At 44.6% G+C, this 25,319-nt stretch overlaps 1 protein-coding gene across 1 annotated transcript in view; it reads right to left on the bottom strand.

Moving 5' to 3' along the window:
- Positions 1-534: 534 nt before the first annotated feature.
- Positions 535-25,319, bottom strand: part of LOC137374131 (serine protease HTRA3-like) — a 49,491-nt gene continuing 24,706 nt past the window's right edge. Inside the window, exons 7-9 of the mRNA XM_068039904.1 lie at positions 22,103-22,160; positions 20,008-20,103; positions 535-2,783 (exon numbers count right to left, since the gene is read on the bottom strand). Coding sequence (XP_067896005.1) covers positions 2,618-2,783; positions 20,008-20,103; positions 22,103-22,160 — 320 coding nt within the window. The 3' untranslated portion in view covers positions 535-2,617. The remainder of the gene's footprint in view (positions 2,784-20,007; positions 20,104-22,102; positions 22,161-25,319) is intronic.

Raw genomic sequence — 25,319 nt, 5'->3', positions numbered from 1 at the left:
ACTGCAGTCCCGCAGATCCTGCAGCAGAACCTCAAGGTCAGAGTCAGAGACCCAAGCATCAACCTTCCCAGGTTTCCTTTCCATTCCTGTCGGTGCTGCAGCCTCAGAAATCCATGTCAAATACAGCCATGGGGCCCTTCTTTTGACAAATTCGGCATGTCATCCTGCCTACCCTCTCTGATTGGTCAGGAAACCCTGAAGCAGGATGCTAATGCTGTGGTTCAGTTAAAGAGCCTCACAAAGCCCACTTCTTTTGACACATAGGTTCCCGATCCGTTACCAGCCTCCTCACTGCCTGCAGGTCAGTTACATTGAAATTCTGCCCAATGACTTTGGTCCTCTCAATATCTAATTGGAGGACATTTCTGCTCATTCAGTACTGGATGTCAAACAGTTTGATAATTTAGTGACAATGGAGGAGTTAAGAGAATGGTGATGAGGTAGAGTTGAACACCCATATTGCTGAAACTTACTGGCATTATAGAGCCAAATTTTGCATTCTTGCTCTTTATGGTAAATGATTTCACAAAGCTGTTTTAATTATGTGGCAGTTTAATGGCCCGAAGTAAATTACTCCAGAACAACATAAACCTGTCATATTATCTGATTACAGCATCTTGTCACTGCAGAAAGTATATCTGCACTATTCATAGTAGCATTTCTACTCAAATACAGGTTTGTTCGTGAATGAACAGTTACAGATTCTTTTACACGCTTTCTGTAAATGGCGTTCTTCTGTATACAAAACAAAATTGTCTCACTTAGTTAACAATTCTGTCGGCATGTTCAGTATAAAAGACTGCATATTCATAATTTTAAAGATTTGCCTGAGGAAGTAGACTTTAACCCTTTGCAGCCTGCATGAGTTTACTGCATGACTAGCATTCCAAATATAGCAGTTCTTAAGCCTTTTTTTGTTCAAAAAAATTCCATTTCACTTACAATTTTTCCCCGAGGAAGAGTTAGTGAGAGCATCATTGCAGAATTTTTCCACTTTGCATTTGTGTCATATCCCTGATCACTGCACACTAAAGGGAGGGCAGGTACAATCTGCATTAAGGCCGAACGTGGACAACATATCCAGTGTGCCTGGGGTAGTGGTGGCCCAGCCCTTCATTTCCATAAATGTTCCCAGAGTCCCACCCAAACCCAGCTAGATCCACCACCTGGCCAGCGGGCAGGAGTGGGAATTTGGCGACAGGAGGCCACAGGCAGGGCCTGTGGAAAATGGTTCTTCACAGTCAGTGAAGTGGGGTTGGGTGCTTGGGTGCTTTGTTTGGAGGCTATCAGTTGAGGGTGTCTGAAGTGAGAGGTCTGGAAGCAACTGGAGGGGGTGGGTAAGTGCAGAGAGGTCTGGAGGCAAGCGTGGGGTGGGTGGGGGGGGGGGGGGGTGGTGGTCATGGGGAGACGTCTGGAGGCAATTAGGAATGGGAGGGGGCCTGCTATGATTGGAGTGAAGCTGGGGGAGCCAGGGCAAAGGAACTAAGGTGTCATTGTCAAGCCCAGAGAAGCACTCCTGCCACAAGGAAACCTAAAATCAAATTTTAAACTGGGTGTCTTCTGGGCCACGTTCCATTGCCTGGCAGGTTTGCTGGAGTGGGCAGACATCACTACTCCCCTGCTCAGGTCTTCAACTAAAATTGCTGACTGGATCTTGATGATGTTATTAGACCTGATCTGCATATGTAAAGAAGGACTGAGTTTCCATACTGTGGATGGCCCATGCGCCTACTCAAAAGAGCAGGTTAAAATCGTGACACGATGGGAAGGCAGTGAGATCAGAAGGGTTAATGACTGGGTTCAATTTAAGTGCCCCCATCACTCCTGCCCAATTCCTGGCAGGCTGAGACCATTAAATATTTCTCTGGTAGACATGGAGCAGGCCTGATGCAGTTTAATGTACGTCTACAGAAGAATTCTGATATAGAAAAGCAGTTTTTACTGCACTAAATAACATTGGTTTGCCTGCAATTCAATCAGTGGGGGATTTGGGTTTGAGGGGGGTGGGGGGTGGCAAGGCAGATTTGCTAGATCCAGCAGCTAACTGAAAAGACACTTACCTCCTGGATCCAGCAGTCCTTGACTTCCTTTAGCTGCTGGGTTTCTCGAGGCCTGGGAAACCCAGCCAGCCAGAGTTAAATTTGAAATCATGGATCGCTATGAGGCTACCAATAATTTTTAAATTGCCAACATGCCTTCTGGGTGTGGGTTGTTACCCACCCCTCATCCTGCCTCCATTAAAACCGGATGTGGATGGGTTGGGGCTGTAATTCATTTTTTAAAAACTCTTTAACCTCGTAAATTTCCCCCATGTCTTTCAAATCTGGAACAAGTGCTAAACATTTACAGCTACCCAAGACAAGGCAGAGAACAATAGCAGTTATCAGTTGTAAGTGCTAAAGATTTCAACTTGGGGGGCGGTGGGGGGAGAGAGATGCTGCCAGTGGGATGTAATCTGGAGGGGCGGCATTCTCCAAAGGTGGCTGGCAGCATTGTAAACAACTGTCTTACTCCACTATGCCATCTGTTCCAGCAGCTTGATTGGTCCTTAATAGAGAAAACAGCAATGGGGATTATTCCAGGCTGGAAAGGGTTAATTATAATGGCTGTGTTTCAGTCACATAATTAGATCAGGTTCAATGTTAAAAAGTATGTCATCGTTTCCCCTGCGAACTTCGAGCAGTAGAGGGAACTCATTCTTCACGGCTTCTTGCAAATCATTTGTTGTCTTTAAGGGGATTCCATTTACTTTGACAATAACATCGCCATCTTGGATTCCACCCCTGGAAGTAAGGAAATAGATATATCTTAAAATGACAACAAGCTAATTTTAAAATATTTATTTCAGAAGGAACAGATGGTTTTATTGTGTAAAATGCATTCACTAAACAGGAATATAATTTTAGCAGTGGTTGGTAGCACTTGTGCAGGCACTGCTGCATCACATGACTCCCATGCTTGGCATCAGATTTTACTCACACCAGGTTGAACAGTGCTGGAGTTCCAACTGGCTCAGTGGGCAGTAGGTGTTGCTTTGGTGTCTGCTGCTGCAATTCTATGATAACTAGGAGGCTTCAAGAATCAGTGACGTACCCAAAAGACAAACAGACTCCATGGCCTTGATTGTTAACATGCCACCACCACCCTCCAACAGACAGGAGAATAGAAGGATTGAACAACTTTTCTGCCTGTTCAAACACAAATCAGAACATCCCACAAAAGCAAGCCGGGGCCTAACATTTAGAGTGTAACATAGAGTCATAGAGTCATTTACGGCATAGAAGGAGGCCATTTGGGCCATTGAGTCCATGCCAGCTCTCCATGGAGCAATCCAGTCAGTTCCACTTCCCCGCTTGATCCCAGTAGCCCTGCAAACCCTGCTTCAAGTGCCCATCTACTTTTGAAATCACTGATTGTCTCTGCTTCCACCACCCTCATGGGCAGTGAGTTCCATGTCATTACCACTTGCTGCGCAAAAAAGTTCTTCCTCACATTCCCCTTGCATCTCTTGTCTAATCTTGTATATGGAAAATCTGGTAAATCTTACTAAAACGTAAGTGAAAAGCAGGCCCACACTGTGGAATTCCTGGCAGCTCATCCGATGCAGGAGGTACCGACTGGCCAATGTAAGTGCTGAACAGCTGCTCCTTTTATCACTCCTTATGGGCAGGAGTGCTTCCCCCAAGCATCATATGGAAGCCTTAGGCCATCCCCAGCCACGATCACAGCTCCAATGTCCTGGCTTCCCCCACACCACACCCCTTCCTGTTGGTGGCCCTGCTGTACTCACTCACCACCTCCACCCACCAGACCTGATCACGGCCCCAAGCTTTCAGTCTCTACTGACCGCCAAGCACCATCCCTATGGGTTCCAAAAGTGGCCACCTGCTGTTTGCTTGGCCTCCCGCCTACCAGCCGGGCTGTTAATGTGGCCAGTTGCCAAGTGGGAGTGCAGAAGATTATTTAAATGATTATTTATCTGCTGATGAGAGCCTCCATGTCCCCAGTCTTGCCAGCTTTCCCCACACTATTGCAGTTGCTCCCTGCCTCCTCATTAATACTGGGGCCTGTATTTCTACATTTCTGAAGAGACCAATCCTTGAGAGACAGGTGCTGACACAAGTGTCACATATGAGGTGGCTATCAAGTGTTGTTGTGGGGTGCTGCTTCCAGCATTGGCACCTGCTGTCAAGCTGCTGTAGCTAGTGTTGCACCCCAGCCCACAGGTAATATCTCCATTTGCTTGTTTTTGGCTCGTGTCTTTCACTTGTGAAAATCCTTCATGTCACTCTTGCAAGCATCCTTGAAGTGGAGCTTTGGGTGTTTGACTAGTTTTCTGGCTCCAGCTCCCTCCTCATTCAGAATATCCTTGGGAATGTGACCGTCTTCCAGCCTGCGACTGTGCCCGAGCCAGCGAAGTCGCCTCTGCTTGATGACTGCTAGCATACTTGGGAGATTTGCCTTTGAGAGGAGTGTCGCATTCATGATTTTGTCTTTTCATGAAATGTCGAGAATGTGCCACAGACATCGAAGATGAAAACTGCTGAGCTTCCTTTCTTGATAGCTGTAAGTCGTCCATGCTTCACAGGTGCTGAGAACACAGTCCTCATAAACCAGCATCTTGATCTTAAGGGTCAGCTTGTTACTTTTCGGTGCACGTTTTGTGAGTCAGCCAAAGGTGGTAGCTGCTTTCCCTATGCGTGTGTCGAGTTCTGCATCAAGAGTCAAATTGTGTGTCGCCATGAACCCTAAGTAGCAGAATTTGCTAACCAGTTCCAGTGGCGTGTTGTTTAGTGTGATCAAGGGCCATAACCCAGTTTTCATTGCGCTTATAATACGGGAGAACAGATTACAATCACTGGATAGACAATCCATGAGTCTTTGTAGCTGAGTTTCTGTGATGCTAGTGCAGCATCATCAGCGTAGAGGAGTTCTCTGATCAAGACATGCTGTATTTTTGTCTTCATTTTCAATCTGGACAGATTGTGGAGCTTTCCATCTGACTTCGTATGCAGGTAAACTCCTTTCATAGCTGTAGCAGAGGCAAAGGTCAGGAGCATGGAGAAGAAAATACCAAACTAAGTAAGAGCTAGGAAATAGCCCTGTTCATTCCATTCTTCACCCTGAAATTGGCGGAAGTGGAGTCACCAAACTGTACAGTACTGAATGTCATGTGTGGAAGGTGCTGTGATGCAATAAACAATGAAATGGAAGAATTATGAATTTAAAAAGTCAACTGTTAAACAAAATTGCAAGAACATGGACACATGTACCACAATCAAAATGAAGAAGTGATCACGTTACCCCTCTGTACTGGAAATCAACAAACCTGTCTGAAAAGAAGAAACTCATTAACTTTGTCTGAAATTGCTCTGGGAGAACCCCTTTGAAATTGAAAAGACCACAAGTGCATATTAATGACTCTTATCAACATGAATGAACTAACAAAGGATTCTGGAGCCAGATGGACCCACAGCCCAAAGCAAAATTGAATAGGTGTGAAATAACACCACAGTAACAGAATGATGTCTGAATGGGGACCAATCAATAGCCAGGTCTCCAAAATCCTGGTCCATTGTGTGGTTACACCAGGGGAGAGGCCCATATGTCTCCTACCAGAAACTCTCCTGAGATGGATTTTTACCTTAAAAGATAGCCCTCTGGAGAGGGGGGAGATCAAGCCAATGTCTTCAGAAAGCAGTCAGTTCAGTCAGAGGCTGTGCAAGAGATCCAACCAAATAAGGAAGAAGCGCTGCTAATTCTACACTTCAACTTGTTGCAGCACAGAACTTAAAGTAACCACCACCTCCAATCCGAAGTCTTAACCACCAGAAATCTACAAAACCTCAACAAGTTGAAGACTAGAAACACTGAAGCCTGCAAATTTAAAAGAAGCTATTGTCCTGAGAAGATTCAGCAGGTACTAATGCACCATTTTTAACAAAACATCATTGTGGTCAGTTGGGAGGTGAAAAGTGGGAACTATTCACACCCCTTTCCACCTGTCCGTAACATGAGCATGTTGTCATGATAGGAACAGATGAGACTAAGAAGCTTTGGTAGGCAGCAAATTTTCTCCAAAATCTTGTAGAGTCCTGCTTTGCTGACAGCATTGAATGCTTTTCTGAGATCTACGAAAGCAAGGCAGAGAGGTATGTCCTGTTTCCGACACTTCTCCTGTATCTGGCATATGTTGATCATGTTCACTGTTGATCTGCCAGCATGGAAACTTCAATGTGCTTCTAGATAAACTTAATCTGCAAGCTGATGGAGCCTTTTCAGCATGGTCCCATTAAAGTCCTTCCCAGTGATGCTGAGGAGTGAGATCCCCCTGTAGTTGTTGCAGTCTCCTCTGTCACCTTTGTTTTGTGTAACATGATGATTTTTGCATCACACATGTCCTATGGAATGGATCCTTCCCTCCATCAGAGAAGCAAGAGGTCATGAAGGTGTGGCAGTAGATGGGATTTCCCGTGCTTGAGATGTTTGGCTGGAATTCCATCCTTATCAGGTGCCTTTCAGTTTGTTGAGGAATCAATGGCCTTTTCAAGCTCAAGTGATGAGGTTTCTGTGTCTGAGTCATCCATGACAGAAAGCTGTGGAAGAGCGTCAAGCGCAGACTGGGAGATGTCCATCTCATGGGAGTACAGCTCACAGTAGTGTTCAGCCTAGCTGGAGATCTGTTTGCTTCTGTCGGTGTGCACGTCACCATTTGCCAATTTCAGAGGGGCAACTTTGGTAATGGCAGAACCAAGTACCCACTTGATCCCATCATACAAAGTACGTAGATTTCCATTATCACAGGCAGTTTGGATTTCTTGACAAAGGTTGATCCAGTATTTACTTGCACAGTGTCTCCCTGTCTTTTGCATGACAGCCTCAGCTATCAAGTCATGCAGTGTTCTGGCTGTTGGGTTTACATTGTGCATCAGGTAGGCTTTGCTTTTTGTTTCAATGACAGATGTCATCTCTGCTAAGTAGGTCTCAAACCAGTCTTTGTTGTGGGTTATGCTTTTACCAAATGTCGCTGCTACTGTGTCACGGATGATTAAACTCTGACTTCCAAGCTTCTTCAATATTAACATCGGCATTTCCTGGCAAGCCTTTAACAGGTAGCAATTGCTTTAGCACCAATGCGAACTGCTGTAATTTGGCATCATTTCTTGTACTAGGGATGTTGATGCATGGCGGGCCATCATGTTTGGAGCTGTGAAACTTTTGGGGTTGCACCTTCATTCTGCTGCTGACAAGAGAGTGGTCAGTGTCGCAATCTGAGCTGTAGTTGGTGTGGATATGGAGAATGCTGGACAGATCACGTCTTCTGGTGATGATCAAGTCAAGCTGGTGCCAATGGCCAGATACTGTATGATGCCATGGTACATTGTGGCAATGTGTGCCCTGAAAGAAAGTGTTGCTAATGCAGTGTTCATTCTGGGCACAAAGCTCAAAAAGCCATTGTCTGTTATCATTGATCTTGCCTACCCCATGATGATCAAGGCATGCAGGCCATGAATCTCTGTCCGATCTAACATGGACATTGAAATCACATAGGATGAATAACTTCTCACCATGTGGAATATGTTCCAAAACATCATGTAGAGAGTCATAGAACTGATCTTCGTCTAAGAAGTTGGCATTCAAAGTTGGTGCATAAGCGCAGAGCATGTTGACAAGGCCACCATCAGATGATAAGACGCAGAGAGATGAGGCATTCAGAAGTTGCTACTGGTAGCTGAATTGACTGTGTCAATCTGTTGGTGACTGGAAAGCCTACCCCATGTTCATGGTGGTCTTCTGTGCTCTTGCTATGCCAATAAAAGGTATAGTTAGCCTCATGCATCAAGCCAGCATTGGCTAATCTGATCGTCTGCAGAGCAGCAATGTTTGACATCAAGCTTGCGTAGCTCATAGTCAATCAGTGCCCTCTTGCATACACTCCCTGTAGAATGTGGGTCAATGTTCAGGCCAGGGCACTGAACTTCTAGCTTTCAAGCTGGAAAATTCCTCCTTTTTGTTTGTTGGGTAATCGCTTTCCATCCACTTATTGAGATAAAAATCCCTTATGCTCCTGTCACAGATAGAAAGGCAGGCATTGGCAGGTCAGTACCTTACTAGCTGGGGGCTCCCCAGCTGACCAAGAGGACACGATGATCTATCCCACTGTCAGAGGCAACCCGTGGTGCCCTTTCTCTATGCCACTTGAGCCGGACATAGAACCTGTAGACTGCTACCTCCCGGGTTTCTTTCCCCACTGGTGAGAGTAAGGATGAAGTGACCTCTCCATTAGTTTGCTGCATAGCTTGGATACGTTTTTCAACAGTGCAGACTTGTCTAGCATCTGAACCCCACCTCTCGATCTCATAGGTTAATTATCCAGAGGAAAGACAAAAATCTACACGTCTGGTGCCCAATTGGTTGCAGAACTTTCTGGAAGGTGGTTACTTGAAGGGATTATCAACTGACTAATGGAACTCCACTCCAGGTTCCTTGTCGGATTTACTCCCTTAGCCTTTAACTCTCCTGATGTTATTGTCAAAGGTGGCGCCCAGCAGGGTCCGGGCCACTGCCTTGTTGCATTGCAGGTTCAGCAGTGAATCTCATTGACCAGGTGGGCCAGGCCACGCCCACTCTCCCTCCCGCGACAACCAGCCAAAAATGAATAGAGTTTCTTGCAATGTCTTCAGTGTAGACTTGGCAACAGTTTGAAGCTTGGAATGCTGGACAGGTTGATCGCTGAATTGCATTCTTCCCAAGACTGCAGGATTTAACTTGAGCAAGCTTTTTCTTTAAATTATTATAATTAATCTAACAAGTGCTTAAAATAGCTAACATTGCATTTGCCTTTTTCGACCTGTTGGAGAACCTAATTACAAAGCTGGTTAGCTATTGGGTTTAAACAATAGATGTAGATTTTCTAATGGTACAATCAATCCTGCAGCTTCAACATACAAGTGTCACTACATGCATAGAGGTAGCATAAATCTCGTTCATACTTGTAAAATTCCAGAAGATTCTTCGATCTAAGATTTGGAAAATACGGATCCCTAGTAAAAGCCTGAAAAAATGTGTAAGTAACAACCTTAGTTTCTTATGCTAGCATGGGTAGTACACTGAATTTAATAGAGTTCCTTACTTCAGGTGAACTTGTGATCAGAAATCACATTCTCCTACTTGTCATGAACCCAGATGACCTGCTCAGTTTCCTGTGCAACCTTTCAAGCATTCAGCACATTTTTCAAATTCCACATGATAGTGCAGATCAAGCATCCATCAGCTATTCGTTATTCAAACAATTTCTTGCTGCTGAATACTTTTCCTCCCCTACATGCTAGATTGCCAAAAACCTTCTTGGCTGCTATGCAAAAGCCAATTTTTCTTTGGCCATGATAATGCTGGCAGACCTACTCCATTATCCTTACTTCTTTTTTTGTTTTGAGCTTAATGGCTGGAATTACATTTACTTATAGACCATGTGGTGAACTCACACGCAAGTTATTAAAAAAAAAGTCAAATTCTGGGGCTTGGCATCAGGGTAGATATTGAGCTTGCCATGAAAGTAAAAACCAGGCAGCCAATGTGCAACACCAGTTTTACAGCTGGGCAGCAAATTTAAATCTTTCCCGTGTTTGGGTGTGCCCATCATCTATAGCCAAACCTTCAATAGGGGAACTTAAAAGATTTAAACCTTGAAATTCCACTCCTTGGACGATGGAATTCTGACAAAGTTGTGATGGGGGCTGGAACTGGAGGCAGAACATGAATCTGTGAGACTTCCACCACAAACAAGAACAACAACATATCTATCCAATAGGAGTCAGTGCTCCTTCTGTCTGCCTCAGTAATATCCTAGAGGTTTTTGGGGTCATCTAGTCACACTCCACTTAAATCAGATTGCAGGATGACTCTATATTCAGGCTGTATCTGCAGTATAGAACCAATTTTCTGAATGCATTTTACCAGCAAGGAGGTTTTCCCAATATATTACAAAATCAGAGGTGCACCGTTGGTGATTTCTAGGCATTATAAAGAATTACTGGGAATTTACACATTCAGCTCAACTGGTCTATACTGGTGTTTATGTTCCACCTCCTCCCATCCCTCTTCATCTAACCCAATCACCATATCCTTCTATTCCTTTCTTCCTCATGTGCTTATCTAGATTCCCCTTAAATGTGTCTATGCTATTTGCCTCAACTACTCCTTGCGGTAGCATATTCCACATTCTAAACACTCCTATGGTAAAGGAGTTTCTTTTGAATTCCCTTCTGGATTTATTAGTGACTATCTCATATTTATGGTTCCTAGTTTTGATCGCCCCCACAAGCATTTTCTCTACACCTACCCTATCAAACCTCTTCATAATTTTTAAAGACCTCTATTTGTGCTGTGCACAGTCCTCTAAGTGTGATCTAACCAAGTGCATGCAATGAGGCTCTTCACCAGTTACACACATTTTGGAAAATCAATCTGTAAAACAACAACAACTTGTATTTAATGTAATAAAATTTCCCAAGGTGCTTCATTGAGGCATAAAATATGACACCGAGCTACATAAGGAGATGTAAAGCGAAATGGCCACAAGCTTAGTCAAAAGGTAGGTGTTACCAGTGTCTTAAAAGCGTAAAAAGGGAGGCAGAGAGGTTTGTGAATTTAGGGCCTAGGCAGCTGAAGGCACAGCCATCAAAGATGGAGTGAATAAAATCGGGGTGCTTAAGAGGCTGGTATTAGAGCAGCACAGGTACCCCAGAGGGTTGTTTGGCTGGAGAAAATTACAGAGATCAGGAAGGGCCAGGCTATGGAGGGATTCGAAAACAAGGATGAGCATTTTAAAATTGAGACGTTGTTTCACCATGAACCAATATAGATCAGCGACCACGAGAGTGATGGGTGAATTTGGTGTGAGTTAGGACACAGGCAGCAGAGATTTTGATGACCTCAAGTTTACTGAGGGCAGATGTGGGATGATGGCCAGGAGTGTGTTAGAATAGTCATGTATGGAGGCAACATAAGCGTGGATGAGGATTTCAGCAGCAGTAGAGCTGAGGCGGGGTGGAGATGGATGATGTTACGGACATGGAAATCGGCAGTCTTAGTGATGACACAAATATATGTTTGAAAGCGCATCTCAGGGTCAAATATGACACCGAGGTTGCAAACAGTCTGGTTCGGTCTCAGTCAATTGCCAAGGAGAGGGATGGAGCCGGTGGCAATGGAGCAGAGTTTATGCAAGGATCAAAGAAAATGGCTTCAGTATTCCCCATAGAAATTGGAAGAAATTTATGCTCATCCAATACTGGATGTCTGATAAGCAATCTGACAATTTAGAGACAATGGAAGAATTGAAAGAGGTTGTGGTGAGGTAGAGCTGGGTGTTGACAGTGTACATTTGAAAACTGATGGGTTTTTGGATGATGATGCCAAGAGACAGCATGTTGATGAGAAATAGTAGGGGTTCAAGGATAGATCCTTGGGGGACACCAGAGATAACTGTGCGGGAATGGAAAGAGAAGCTATTAATGACAATTCTCTGGCTATGATTAGATCGATAAAAATGGAACCAGGCAAGCGCAGTGCCACCCAGCTAGTCAACAGTGGAGAGATGTTGGAGAAGAATGGTGTGATCAACTGTGTCAAAGACTGCAGACAGACTGAGAAGAATGAGGAGGGATAGGTCGCCTTTGTCACAGTCACATAGGATGTCATTTCTAACTTTGATAAGAGCTGTTTTGATACTGCGGCAGGGCAGACACCTGATTGGAGGGATTCCACCATGGAGTTCCTGGAAAGACTAATTTGGGAAGCAAAAACACGTTCAAGGACTTTGGAGAGGAAAGGGAGGGGGGTTGGAGATGGGTCTGTAGTTTGTAAGAATGCAGGGGTCAGGGGGTTTTTTGAGGAAAGAAGTGAAGACAGCAGATTTGAAGGTGAGAGGGACAGAACCTGAGGGGAGAGAACCATTAACAATATCAGTTAATATGGAAGCCAGGAAGAGAAGTTGGGAGCTCAGTAGTTCAGTGGGAGCAGGGTCAAGGGAGCTGGAGGTGGGTCTCATGGATAAGGTGAGCTCAGACCTGGCATGAGGAAGTGTTGCCTGTGGGCTAGATGAAAGGAGGGAAGTGACAGCGGAGGCTGATCGGATGGTCTCAATCTTGGTGACAAAGAAATTCATGAGCTCTTCGCACTGGTCGTTGGAGTTGGGGGTGGTGAGGACAGGGGAAAGGGATTAAGAAGACGGCTTGCAGTACAGAAAAGAAGCTGGGTGTTACCGTTGCATTCCATGACGATCCTGGAATAGTAAGCAGTTTGCACAGATGAGTCCAGGATCCGATAGCTGTCCACCATATCCATTTAAGACTGTGTCCCTTGGAATTAAGGGAGCGCAGATGAGGGCTGCACCAGGGAAACGACCAGGGTGAGAGAAAGTAATTATTTTAATAGGGACTAGGACATCGTAGACGAGAGGGTGCAGTTGAGCAGGTCGGTAGATATAGAAATATTGTGGTGAATGGAGGACCGAAGGCTGAACAATTAGAAATTCAACATCAGTGCAAAGCAAAACTGTTTCACACCAACACTATAACTGCACTATGAATGAATGGACCTTAACAATCAGCAACAACTATTCAGAGACATATTTGGTGATTTAAATATTAGTTTATTTTGTCAAGGCTGTTGGGCGGCTAACAGCCAGCCAATGCGTATGATTTAATTTTCATTCACTGTGTGAATGAGTTTACATAAATTTCCTTTGTGAGCTATTTGAACACACTCATTAACCCATTTACTTTAAACGGATTAACAATCTAATTGTGACACACTATGGAACCTTACTAGTACATTAACCAGCATGCTAACTAAACTCTTACAGTAGTTCAGACATCACCCTTTTATCAACTTATCCAAAGCTGTTTCAGTCTATATTTAGGCTCCCTCCCTGATCAGTAAAATGATTTTCAGGGCTGAATACAAAGCACTAGGTGAAATCCTCAGTAGGTAGGTAATGACACCAAATCTGCTCTAACAATGTCAGCTGGAGCTCAGTTGGTTGCACTCTTGCCTCTGAGTCACAAGGTTCTAGGTTTAAGTCCCACTCCAGGGCTTGAGTACAAGGCAACACTCCAGAGCAGTACTGAGAGAGCTCTGCACTATTGGAGGTGCCGTTTTTTGGATGAGACATTAAACCAAGGCCCCATCTGCTTGCTTGAATGGATGTAAAAGATCCCATGGCACTATTTTGAAGAAGAGCAGTGGAGTTATTCCCTGGTGTCCTGGCCAATATTTATCCCTCAATTAACATCATAAAAACAGATTATCTGGTCATTATCAGATTGCTATTTGCGGGAGTTTGCTGTGTGCATACTGGCTGCCGTGTTTCCTGCATTACAACAGTGATTACACTTCAAAAAGTACTTCATTGGCTGGAAAGTGTTTATGAGACTTCTGGTGGTTGTGAAAGGCTCTATATAACTGCAAGTCTTTCTTTTTTATTACAGTTCCAGTCCAGAGAATTGCTTTGGAATGTTTTACTCACCACTAAATGCATTCTAGAAGTAAAATGCAATATTACTGATAAGCTCCCTCCTGGACTCGGTGGGTAAAAGACTGCTAGTGGGCGGCACAGTGGCGCAGTGGTTAGCACCGCAGCCTCACAGCTCCAGTGACCCGGGTTCAATTCTGGGTACTGCCTGTGTGGAGTTTGCAAGTTCTCCCTGTGTTTGCGTGGGTTTCCTCCGGTTTCCTCCCGCATGCCAAAGACTTGCAGGTTGATAGGTAAATTGGCCATTAGCAATTGCCCCTAGTGTAGGTAGGTGGTAGGGAAATATAGGGACAGGTGGGGATGTGGTAGGAATATGGGATTAGTGTAGCATTAGTATAAATGGGTGGCTGATGGTCGGCACAGACTCGGTGGGCCGAAGGGCCTGTTTCAGTGCTGTATCTCTAAACTAAACATTAAAACATGTAGACCAGAAGGCCCCAGGTCCAATTTCCTGCCTGTGCTGAGTTAGCTGATCTGAATTAGCTCCAGTGTTCCTTGTCTAGGGAGGGGACAAATAAAAAGTCAGTTTCTTGGGCTGAATTTTTAATCAGGGGTCGGGCACTGGACATGGGGGCTAATTCTGGGTCCCGGGCCCTCGCACAGTTATGCTTTAGACATGCCCACCTAAATTTTCAAAGCTTCTAAAAAATGAAAGACCAGGGAGTGGGCTCGTTGTCCAATCAGGGATAGCGGGCAGGCTCCCAACCCTGGAGTGCCAATGGGAAGCACTCCAGAGATCAGCAGCCTCACCAGCCGAGGTGGGAGCAGCCAATGCGAGGATGCATACTAAGAGGAACAAGACTGTGGACGCAGACAGCAAGGGACGAGGGCGAGGATGCAGACAGCGAGGGACAAGGGCGAGGAGGCAGACAGTGAGGGACAAGGGTGCGGATGCAGACAGCGAGGGACAAGGGCGAGGAGGCAGACAGTGAGGGACAAGGGCGAGGATGCAGACAGTGAGGGACAAGGGCGAGGATGCAGACAGTGAGGGACGAGGGCAAGGAGGCAGACAGTGAGGGACGAGGGCGAGGATGCAGACAGTGAGGGACGAGGGCGAGGAGGCAGACAGCGAGGGACGAGGGCAAGGAGGCAGACAGCGAGGGACAAGGGTGCGGATGCAGACAGCGAGGGACAAGGGCGAGGATGCAGACAGCGAGGGACAAGGGTGCGGATGCAGACAGCGAGGGACAAGGGCGAGGATGCAGACAACGAGGGACAAGGGCGAGGAGGCAGACAGCGAGGGACAAGGGCGAGGAAGCAGACAGCGAGGCAAGAATGCGAGGATGCAGATAGCGAGGGACAAGGGCTCGGATGCAGACAGCGAGGGTCAAGGGCGAGGATGCAGACAGTGAGGGTCAAGGGCGAGGATGCAGACAGCGAGAGATGAGGGCGAGGAGGCAGACAGCGAGGGACAAGGGCTCGGATGCAGACAGCGAGGGACAAGGGCTCGGATGCAGCCAGCGAGGGTCAAGGGCGAGGATGCAGACAGCGAGAGATGAGGCCGAGGAGGCAGACAGCGAGGGACAAGGGCTCGGATGCAGACAGCGAGGGACAAGGGCTCGGATGCAGACAGCGAGGGACGAGGGCAGGTAAATTGATTTTATTTTTTAACATGCCACAGCTGCCTGGCCATGATCCTGGAGGGGGAGTGCCTCCACGGAATGGCAAGTGGCTGCAGCTGTGGCCTAGCAGCCATTATACAGGTGCGGGGTGGGCGGAGTTGGGGGAACGGGACGTTCCCTCGCTTGATCCATCATTCTCCCTCTTCACACCCTAAGCCCACCACATTCAGGCCAATGTGGACTGCCCACATTGTCGTTTGGAATCCAAGTCAGTGCCAGAAAAATGCCTTATTAGGCCCCTTAATCATATCTAATTAACTTAAATTGGCTACCTGTCACTTGCTGGTGGGCAGCCGATCCAACCCCGAGCCAGCCTCTTTCAAAATTGCCTGGGGTCGTGATCATGGTGGGGTACTGGCACGAAGGCCAGAGGTGCCAAATTGCGTCCACATCCGATCTGGACCCTAAGCTATTTTAAAAATCCTGTCCAATTTGTTCCTAACCAGCGACTACTGCTGGAAACCATGTTTAGTCATGGGGTGAGAACAAGATCAGACTCAACTGTCATGCCCTCCATGTAGGATAGTTTGGTGGCACTCACCATCTGGGCTCACGGATGAAAAATAGCTACTTGGGTGAGGTACAAGAGGACTAGAAGCAGGAATGCTGCTGTACCACTCTTAGCATATTGATGACGCATTATGGCCCTGAAATTCCATGAGCTTCTGCTGGTTTCCTGCTGGTAACTTCAGCAGGCGATTGGCCGAAACCCAGAAAAATGGCATAAACAGCTGTTCTTTTACCCAATGGTGCTGTTTCTCTGGAGGACCTGTCAGTTTCCTGCTGGAGAAGCCCTGTGTAGTTTTCAGGTATATATTTTCCAACATGAGGAAAAACTTAATGCAGCAAGTGGTTAGGATCTGGAATGCACTGCCTGAAGATGTGACAGGGACAGACTCAAATCGAGGCCTTCTAAGTAGAATTGGATAATTATATGAAGAGAAAAAATTTGCAGGACTACAGGGAAAAAGCGGGGCAGTGGGACTAGGTGGGTTGCTCTTGCAGAGCTCCAGCACGGACATGACGGGCTGAATAACCGCATTCTGTGCTGTCACCATTTTATGATTCTATTTCATTTTTTTTCTTTTTATCAGCACATTTAGCACAGGAATGTATAACTTTACCAACAACACAAGCTTGGATCTTGACTGCATTAGAACTAACATATAACTAAGTAGCAAGACAATATTGTTAACTTCCTTAAATCAACATTTTATATGCTATAAAGAATGGTTAGTGTGTGAGCCCAACTGTGCAGTTTACAAATCCAGGTACTCATGGAGGGCAGATCACCATAAGGCATGTAAGCAAATGACATAATATTCCAACTCGTAAAGGCTATCAACCTATCTTGAAACAGAGGATGCAATAGTCATGGAAATCAGGTAGGCAGGCGATAAATATTGGCCAAAAAAACTTTACATAAACTTGTCACACTTGTAACAGAATGTTAGGAAAATGATGTCTGATTTGGAGCAAAATGGCAGGCTAAGCACTGGGGATTACTCTCAATTGTTGTATACTGTCACCTCCAGATCAGAAGTTTTGAGCTCTGATTACTATCTAGACCGGCATTCTAGTGTAGTATGAGGAAGGACAGCTTTGATGGAAATGCTAAACTGAGATTTGATCATTGCGTCAATCAGGCAGCAGAGGTACAAGCAGATCATATAGATTATTTTAAATGGATGCTCTAAACTAGTTTTGCAGGGTGATGGGAACCTGAGGGCAGTTTCAGATAGGACAAATTCAGGGCAGGGAATGGGAGGAAGAAAATTAGCAAGTGACTCTGAAAGACAGAAGAAGCAATGGTTAAAAAGTGTGCAGCACAGGAATTTGGCAGTGTTAAAAGGTATTTATTTAAATGCGAGGAGTATTGCAAATAAAGCCAATGAGCTGAGGGTACAGATAGACACATGGCAGCATGATATCATTGCTGTAACAGAAACGGCTTAAAGAGGGGCAAAAATGGCAGCTCAACATCCTTGGAAATAGAGTTTTCAGGCAGGATAGGGAGGGGAATAAAACAGGAGGGGATGCAGCACTACTGGTTAAAGAATTAATTACAGCTGTGAGGAGGGATGATATGCTAAATGAATCATCAAATGAGGCCATATGGGTTGAGCTCAGAAGTAAAAAAGCGGCAGCCACCCGACTAGTGAGAGGGAGGTCGAAGAGAAAACATGTTGGCAAATTTCTGAGTGCAAATACAATAGGGCAATAATAGTTGGGGATTTCAACTACCCTAATATCAACTGGGATACAAACATTGTGAAGGACACAGAGGGCACAAGATTCTTGAACTGCATTCAAGAGAACTTTTTTAGCCAGCATGGAACAAGCCCAATGAGATTGAGTCTTAAGAAATAAAGCTGGGCAAGTGGATGAAGTAGCTGTGGGTGACCATTTTGGAGATAGTGGCCATAATATAGTTAGACTTCGCATTATATTGGAAAAGGACAAGGATAGAACAGGAGTAAAGATTCTAGATTGGGGGAAGGCAAATTTTATGAAGCTGAGAGGTGATATGGTGAAAGTGGACTGGATACAGCTACTTGAAGGAAAATTAGTGGCAAACCAGTGGGAGGCATTCAAAGGTGATATTCTACGGGCACAATGTAGACATGTCCCCACAAAGAAAAAGGGTGGTACTGCCAAATCTAGAGCCCCCTGGTTACCTAGAAGCATTCAGGGTAAGATAAAACAAAAAAAGAAAGCTTATGACAGTCACAAAAAGCTTCATACTTTAGAAAGCCTAGAGGAGTATAGAAAGTGCAGGAGTGAAGTAAAAAAGGAAATTAGGAAAGCAAAGAGAGGACATGAAAAATATTGGCAGGTAAAAGCAAGGAAAACCCAAAGATGTTTTATCAGTAAGAGCAAGAGGATAACTAAGGAAAGGGTAGGGCCTATCAGAAATGTACAAGGTAACCTATGCATAGATGCAGAAGATATGGACAGGGTTCATACTTTGTATGAATACTTTGTCTTCATAACGGAGAGGGATGATGCAGACATTGTAGTTAAAGAAGAGGAGTGTGAAATATTGGGTACAATAAGCATAATGAGAGAGGAAGTACTGGAGGGTCTGACATCCTTGAAAGTGGATATATCACCAGGGCTGGATGGATTGTATCCCAGGCTGTTAAAAGGAAGCCAGGGAGGAAATAGCAGATGCTCTGAGGATCATCTTCAAATCCTTACTAGATACAGGCGAGGTACCAGAGGATTGGAGGTCTGCAAATGTTGTACCATTGTTTAAAAAGAGTGCGAGGGATAGGCCAAATAATTATAGGTTGGTCAGTCTGACCTCGGTGGTGGGCAAATTATTAGAATAAATTCTGAGAGATAGGATAAACTATCGCTTGGAAAGGCATGGATCAATCAGGAATAGTCAGCATGGATTTGTTAAGGGAAGATTGTGTCTTACTAACTTAATTGAATTTTTTGAGGAAGCAACAAGGAGGATTGATGAGGGTAGTGCAGTGGATGTTGTCTACTTGGATTTTTGTAAGGCATTTGACAAGGTCCCATATGGCAGACTGGTCAGAAAACTAAAAGCCCATGGGATACAGGGGAATGTGGCAAGTTGGATCCAAAACTGGCACAGTGACAGGAAATAAAGGGTAGTGGTCGATGGATGTTTTTGTGAATGGAAAGCGGTTTCCAGTGGCATTCCACAGGGCTCAGTGTTGGATCCCTTGCTGTTTGTAGTATACCTTAATGATTTGGACTTAAGTGTGGGAGACATGATTGGGAAATTTGCAGATGACACAAAAATTGGTTGTGTAGTTGATAGTGAAGCAGATAGCTGTAGACTCCAGAATAATATCAATAGTTTGGTTGAGTGGGCAGAAAAGTGACAAATGGAATTCAATCCGGAGAAGTGTGAGGTTATGCATTTGGGGAGGGAAAAGAAGGCAAGGGAATACACAATAAATGGGAGGATATTGAGAGGGGTAGAGGAAGTGAGAGACCTTGGAGAGCATGTCCACAGGCCCCTGAAGGTGGCAAGACAGATAGATAAAGTGGTGAAGAAGCCATATGGAATGCTTTCCTTTATTGGCCGACGTATTGAATATAATAGCAGGGATGTAATGCTGGAACTATATAAAACGCTGGTTAGGCCACAGCTGGAGTATTGCGTACAGTTCTGGTCACCACATTACAGGAAGGACATAATTGCTCTGGAGAGAGTACAGAAGAGATTTACAAGAATGTTGCCAGTGCTTGAAAATTGCAGCTTTGAGGAAAGATTGGATTGGCAGGGTTGTTTTCCTTAGAATGAGGGGTGGCTTAATTGAGGTGTACAAAATTATGAGGGGCCGAGATAGAGTAGGCAGGAAGGACCTGTTTCCCCTAGCAGAGAGGTCAATTACCAGGGGCACAGATTTAAGGTGATTGGTAGGATTAGAGGGGACATGACGAAAAACTTCACCCAGAGCGTGGTGCATGTCTGGAATTTACTGCCCGGATCGGTGGTGGAGGCAGAAACCCTCAACTCATTTAAAAGGTACCTGGACCTGCGCCTGAAGTGCTGTAACCTGCAAGGCTATGGTCCAGGTGCTGGAAGGTGGGATTAGATTGGGTGGCTAGTGTTTTCAGCCGGTGCAGACACGATGAGTTGAATGGTCTCTTTCTGTGCTGTAACTTTTCTATGGTTCTGTTTTGCCAGTAATTTCACAGGTGCCCCTGTTCACCCATCATAACACTGGCTGAAATCCCAGAGAAAGAATATAAACAGCAGTTTTATACATTACTAAACAAATCTACAATCTCTCTTCCACTCAGTTATTTTGGTGTTCTTTACTGGAGATCTTCTTGTTTAGTACTCAAAAGGTCAGACGTTACCTGTGTGCTGGTGAATCTGGAATCACTTCATGTACATAGATGCCAGCATTGATATCAGGAAAATCAGGGTTTCTTTGTTTCAGTTCTTCTATTAGACTGGAGAAGAACATAAACATAAACCTTTAACAAAATGTTGAGAACTAGTAAACCATTTTTTTCTGTCCAATGACAAAATAACTTAATGTGAGAAAATGTCATCAGAATAAACACAAAATTTCTGCTAATGAAATCCCTTCAATATAATTTAATATTAAAACACTGAGTGTAAACTTTTTCAGATTCATGTTTACACCATCTGATGATGTTAAGGTATAATCTGGTTGCATCCAGAAACAAAAACATTACAGGGCAGAATTCATGGTGATGTCTCAAACTGATCCCACAGGTTAAGACTTTAACCTGCTCTTCTGAGCAAGCAAGAAAGGAACAGTGGCCTTAAGCAGCAAAGCGCTTGTTGCTTTCCCATCAGATCAACATAACATGAAGAGGAGTCAGGTCCAGAGGAGTCCCAAAATGGTAAATCTTTTTACTTTTTTTTTGATTACCATTGTTTGGCCAAGAGAAGCAGGAATGCTCCCCTTGGCTCCATAATGAAAGGTAAGGCCTCCCCTCACCAGTGGTCTACCTCCACCTGCAACGTCCGATTGCTAGGCACTCCTGAAACCTTCTGCTGCCTAACTTTGTGCTCCCACCCGTCTCTTCCTGCTATATTCAGGTGTGAAATTGACCAGGGGCATGCAGATGATGCCCAGGAGTTCAAATTTGCCAGGCCTAACGCTGCCAAGGTTGGGCCATCTATTTCGACTCCTGCTCACCTGATTCCTCCTCGAAGTTAAAATCAATGCTCAAGTGCAATCTTCAGGTGAAGTGGGGGATAATTGGACGAGGGGCCACAGATGTAATTCAGTTCTATTTTAAGGCTATACATTTGTTCATACCCTAATGTAATACTTTCATTTTATATTACGGTCTATAATTAAATAGCAGAATTACTTCAATTTTGAAGCAGAGAAGTAGAATTGGTTGGAACAAAGGGGTTTCTCAGCAGTACAGGCAGAGGAACTGGGAAATGGAAAACTGAGATGCTCCAGGTCTATTGCTGGCAGGAGGTGTGTAATTACAGAGTGACAAGTTTATATAGCAGTTTTCATTACAAACATGGACACAGGAATTTATAATGGAAAAAGTCAAAACAAAAGTGTGACAAAACTGTAACAACAGAAAGTAAGGTTTGTAGACATAAAATGTGCATAGTAATAAGATTTTTAAAATACTGATCACTTTCAAATAAGCACCATTAATCCAGATCCAATACTAGCCAGAAGTGGCACTCATACAACTGTGTACAAAATGACAAACCTACTAACATAGATTCACTTCCATTGATTATAACACAGCTACATTTCAGCATACAAGTGTCTTGGAGATCAATTGAGAGGTAACGTTCCTTGAAAAGGAGTCTAACTTATGCTTAAAGGCAAATATTAATAATTTTCTCACAGTTCTGGACCAATTGCTCAATTACTGTTACTAAGAAATCCCACGTGTTAGATTTTTTATTATATGGGGAAAATAATCAGCAGTATGCTAGTGATTAGATATAGGACAACATACAATCTAGGGTGACATAGCATAAATTACAAGAGCAAAACTTATAGGATGCAATTTTCAAGTCAATACCGCAACCCTCACCCCCACTTTCACTTAAAAACTGGGGCACTAGTGGGACCAAAACTGGGTGGGAAACAGAACTGGCAATTTATTGCTGGTTGACCACCCATTCCAATTTACAGCAGAGCTCACACTAGAGCCAGGTGGGAGCCTACTGCTGGATAAATGCAGATCCGGGTCAATGATGTAGGCAGGGCCCTGGATGCCATTCTCACCTCTGCCCGCACTACTTCTGCTAGTTCCTGATTTCGTCTAAAATATACGACACTACAAGTTGAGAGTTGGCTGTGTCTATCCATATTTAAAGGGATCAGCAACTGCTCTCAGGTGAAAATATTTTCAGGTTTTGGGAGACATCCTGCATTTTGAGCAGACAGAACAGCTTTGAAAAGATAAGGAGAAGCAGTAAAGCTTATAAACTTACGCAGGAGTTACGGTCAGCATCCTCACACCAATGAAACGCTTTTTCACACCTGTGCCATCTTTATTAAGCACAAAGAGAAAACAATTATAGTAAATTTTCTATAGCCCGTTAATATGGTAGCTATCAATTTATATTTTAAATATCTATCTTTCTAATAAAATTCCTTGTGTTTGTCAACATTTACACAGTGAACATGGTCTATATCATGGCCATCAAGTCAGTCTATCAGTTTTGTTCCAACCATCCAGGCCTGGGATTTGGACTAGCTTCCCGGAGGTTTTGTAATTTTTTTTACATCCATAAGAACGTGCAAACTAGGAGCAAGAGTAGACTATTCGGCCCCTCGAGCCTGCTCTCCCATTCTATAAGATCATGGCTGATCTGTTTGTGGACGCAACTCCACTTTCCTGCCTACCCGATACCTTTGACTCCCTTATTTGTCAAGAATCTGCCTTAAAAACATTCAATGACCCTGCCTCCACCGCTCTCCGGGGAAGAGAGTTCCACAGACTCATGACCTTCAGAAAAAAACTTTCTCCTCATCTCTGTCTTAAATGGGAAACCCCTTAATTTTAAACTGTGCCCCTTAGTTTTAGTCTCTCCCACAAGAAGAAACATCCTTTCAACATCCACACTGTTAAGTCCCCTTTAATGTTACAGTAAGATCACCTCTCATCCTTCTAATCTCCAATGAATACAAACCCAACCTGTCCAACCTTTCCTCTTACGATAACCCTCGGTCTCACCAATGCCTTATACAACTGTAGCAAAGCATCTCTACTTTTATGTTCCATTTCCCCTTGCAATAAACGACAACATTGCATTTGCCTTCTTAATCACTTGCTGCACCTGCACACTAATTTTTTGTGTTTCGTGTATGAGGACACCCAGATCCCTCTGTATTTCAGAGTTCTGAAATCTCTTCCTATTTAAAAAAATGACCTGAATTTTATTAGTGCGCTGCGCTCCACATTGAACACACTGAACTCGGCGGCCTTCCGACACGGAAGTGCCACCGAGGAGCCCCCACGATATTACACGCAGGGGCTCATTTAAAAGAAGGGGGCAGAGCGGCCGCCCCTGCTTACGTAGAGGGGGTAGCTGCCATGTCCCCGGCAATGGCGTCCGGCACCACTGCACAGGTGCCAGCGCCATTTTTAAAGGGCTTTAAGCCCTTAGAAATCATTTTACATTTTAAAGGTACAGTATTAGGGAATTTTTTATTAACACATAATAAAGATATGGAGGCCCTTCCCCAATCCCCCAATGGTCATGTCATTGGCCCTTATTGACAAAACTGACTTTATTCCCTTCCTGAACTTTCCCCCCCAACCTTCTAACATTTGGCCTCTAACCCCTTCCCACCACCCCACAGCCAATTAAAATTCTCTTTCATGCTCTCCCACCCCTCCAGCCCTGAAAATGTTATTCCTCCCCCCTCCTCACCAGGTTCTCGCTTTGGACCTCCGGACGGAGTTCCGAAGGTGCGCGAAGGACGAACAGTGGCTGTAAAATCGGCGTGGGAGGGCCACCGCCTGCAAGTAACTTTATTTGCATCTCATTTACATTCACTTTCATAGGCAGATGAAGGGCCCGCCGCCAGGCGGCGGGGGTCTGCAATGTGAGCCCCCAGCTGCCAGTAGAGTCATAGATTCATACAGCACAGAAACAGGCCCTTCAGCCCATCGTGTCTGTGCTGGCCATCAAGCACCTACCTATTCTAATCCCATTTTCCAGCACTTGACCCGTAGCCTTGCATGCTGTGGCGTTTCAAATGTTCATCTAAATACTTCTTAAATGTTGTGATGGTTCCTGCCTCTACCACCTCTTCAGGCAGTGCGTTCCAGATTCCAACCATCCTCTGGATAAAAAAATTTTTTCCTCAAATCCCCTCTAAACCTCCTGCCCCGTACCTTAAATCTATGCCCCCGGTTATTGACCCCTCTGCTAAGGGAAAAGGTTTCTTCTTATCTAATCTATCAATGCCCCTCATAATTTTGTAATATGTGGCGGGCCCTTCTTGACGTCGCGGGTGGAGGCGGGCATCTATACAGGTGGCACTCCAACATCACTTTCTCTGGCCCCTTGCACATGATCATATGCCATCATAACGGATCAGATACATCCTAACAATCAGTCTATGAATAACACACAAGAAAGGCAACAATTTAAAAAACTCTGCCCATATTCCCATTTCTTATGTCATGAATTATTAACTTCACGTTTATTTAGCTTTCTGTTATTTTAGCATTCATTATTTTATTTTCGTTGTATTATTTCTTGAGATAAGGGCATTGAGAGTAATGCCAGCATTTATTTCTCATCCCTATTTCCCATTGTGAGACTTCTTGAACTGCTGTGGTCCGTGTGGTGAAGGTGTTTCCACAATGCTGTTGGATGACAGAAATTTCCTCCAAGTAAATAGTGGGAAGACTGAAGCCATTGTCTTCAGTCCCTGCTACAAACTCTGTTCCCTAGTCACCGACTTCATCCCTCTCCCTGGCAACTGTCTGAGCCTGAACCAGATTGTTCACAACTTTGGTATTATATTTGACCCCGAAGTGAGCTTCCGGCCACATTTCTGCGACATCACCAAGACCGCCTATTTCCACCTCCGTAACATCACCCTACTCCACTCCTGCCTCAGCTCATCAGCTGCTGAAACCCTCATTCATGCCTTTGTTGCTTCTAAGCTTGACTATCCCAATGCTCTCCTATGTTCTACCGTCCATAAATTTGGCATCATACAAAACTCTGCTGCCCATGTCCTAACTAGCACCAAGTTCCATTCACCCATCACCCCTGTGCTCGCTGACCTACATTGGCTCTCAATTAAGCAATGCCTTGAGTTTAAAATTCTCATCCTTGTTTTCAAATCCCTCCATGACTTCGATGCTTCCTATTTCTTTAACCACCTCCAGGCCCACAACTATTTGACACATCTGTAGTCCTCCAGGTTCGACCTCTTCAGCATCTCCAGATTTCATCGCTCCACCATTGGTGACCATGTCTTCAGCTGCCAAGGCCCCAAGCTCTGAAATTTCCTCCCTAACCCTCTCTGCCTCTCTACCTCCCTTTCCTCCTTTAAGACTCTCCTTAAAATCTAATCTCTTTGACCAAGCTTTCTTTGAGCAAGCTTTTGATCATCTGCCCCAATATTTCTTTTTGTGGCTCGGTATCAAATTTTGTTTCATAACATTCCTATCAACACCTTAGA

This window comes from Heterodontus francisci, chromosome 1 (genome assembly GCF_036365525.1).
Source record: "Heterodontus francisci isolate sHetFra1 chromosome 1, sHetFra1.hap1, whole genome shotgun sequence".
Lineage (NCBI taxonomy): Eukaryota > Metazoa > Chordata > Chondrichthyes > Heterodontiformes > Heterodontidae > Heterodontus > Heterodontus francisci.
The sequence above is the reverse complement of the archived record's forward strand: the minus strand, read 5'-3'. Positions and strand labels throughout refer to the sequence as shown.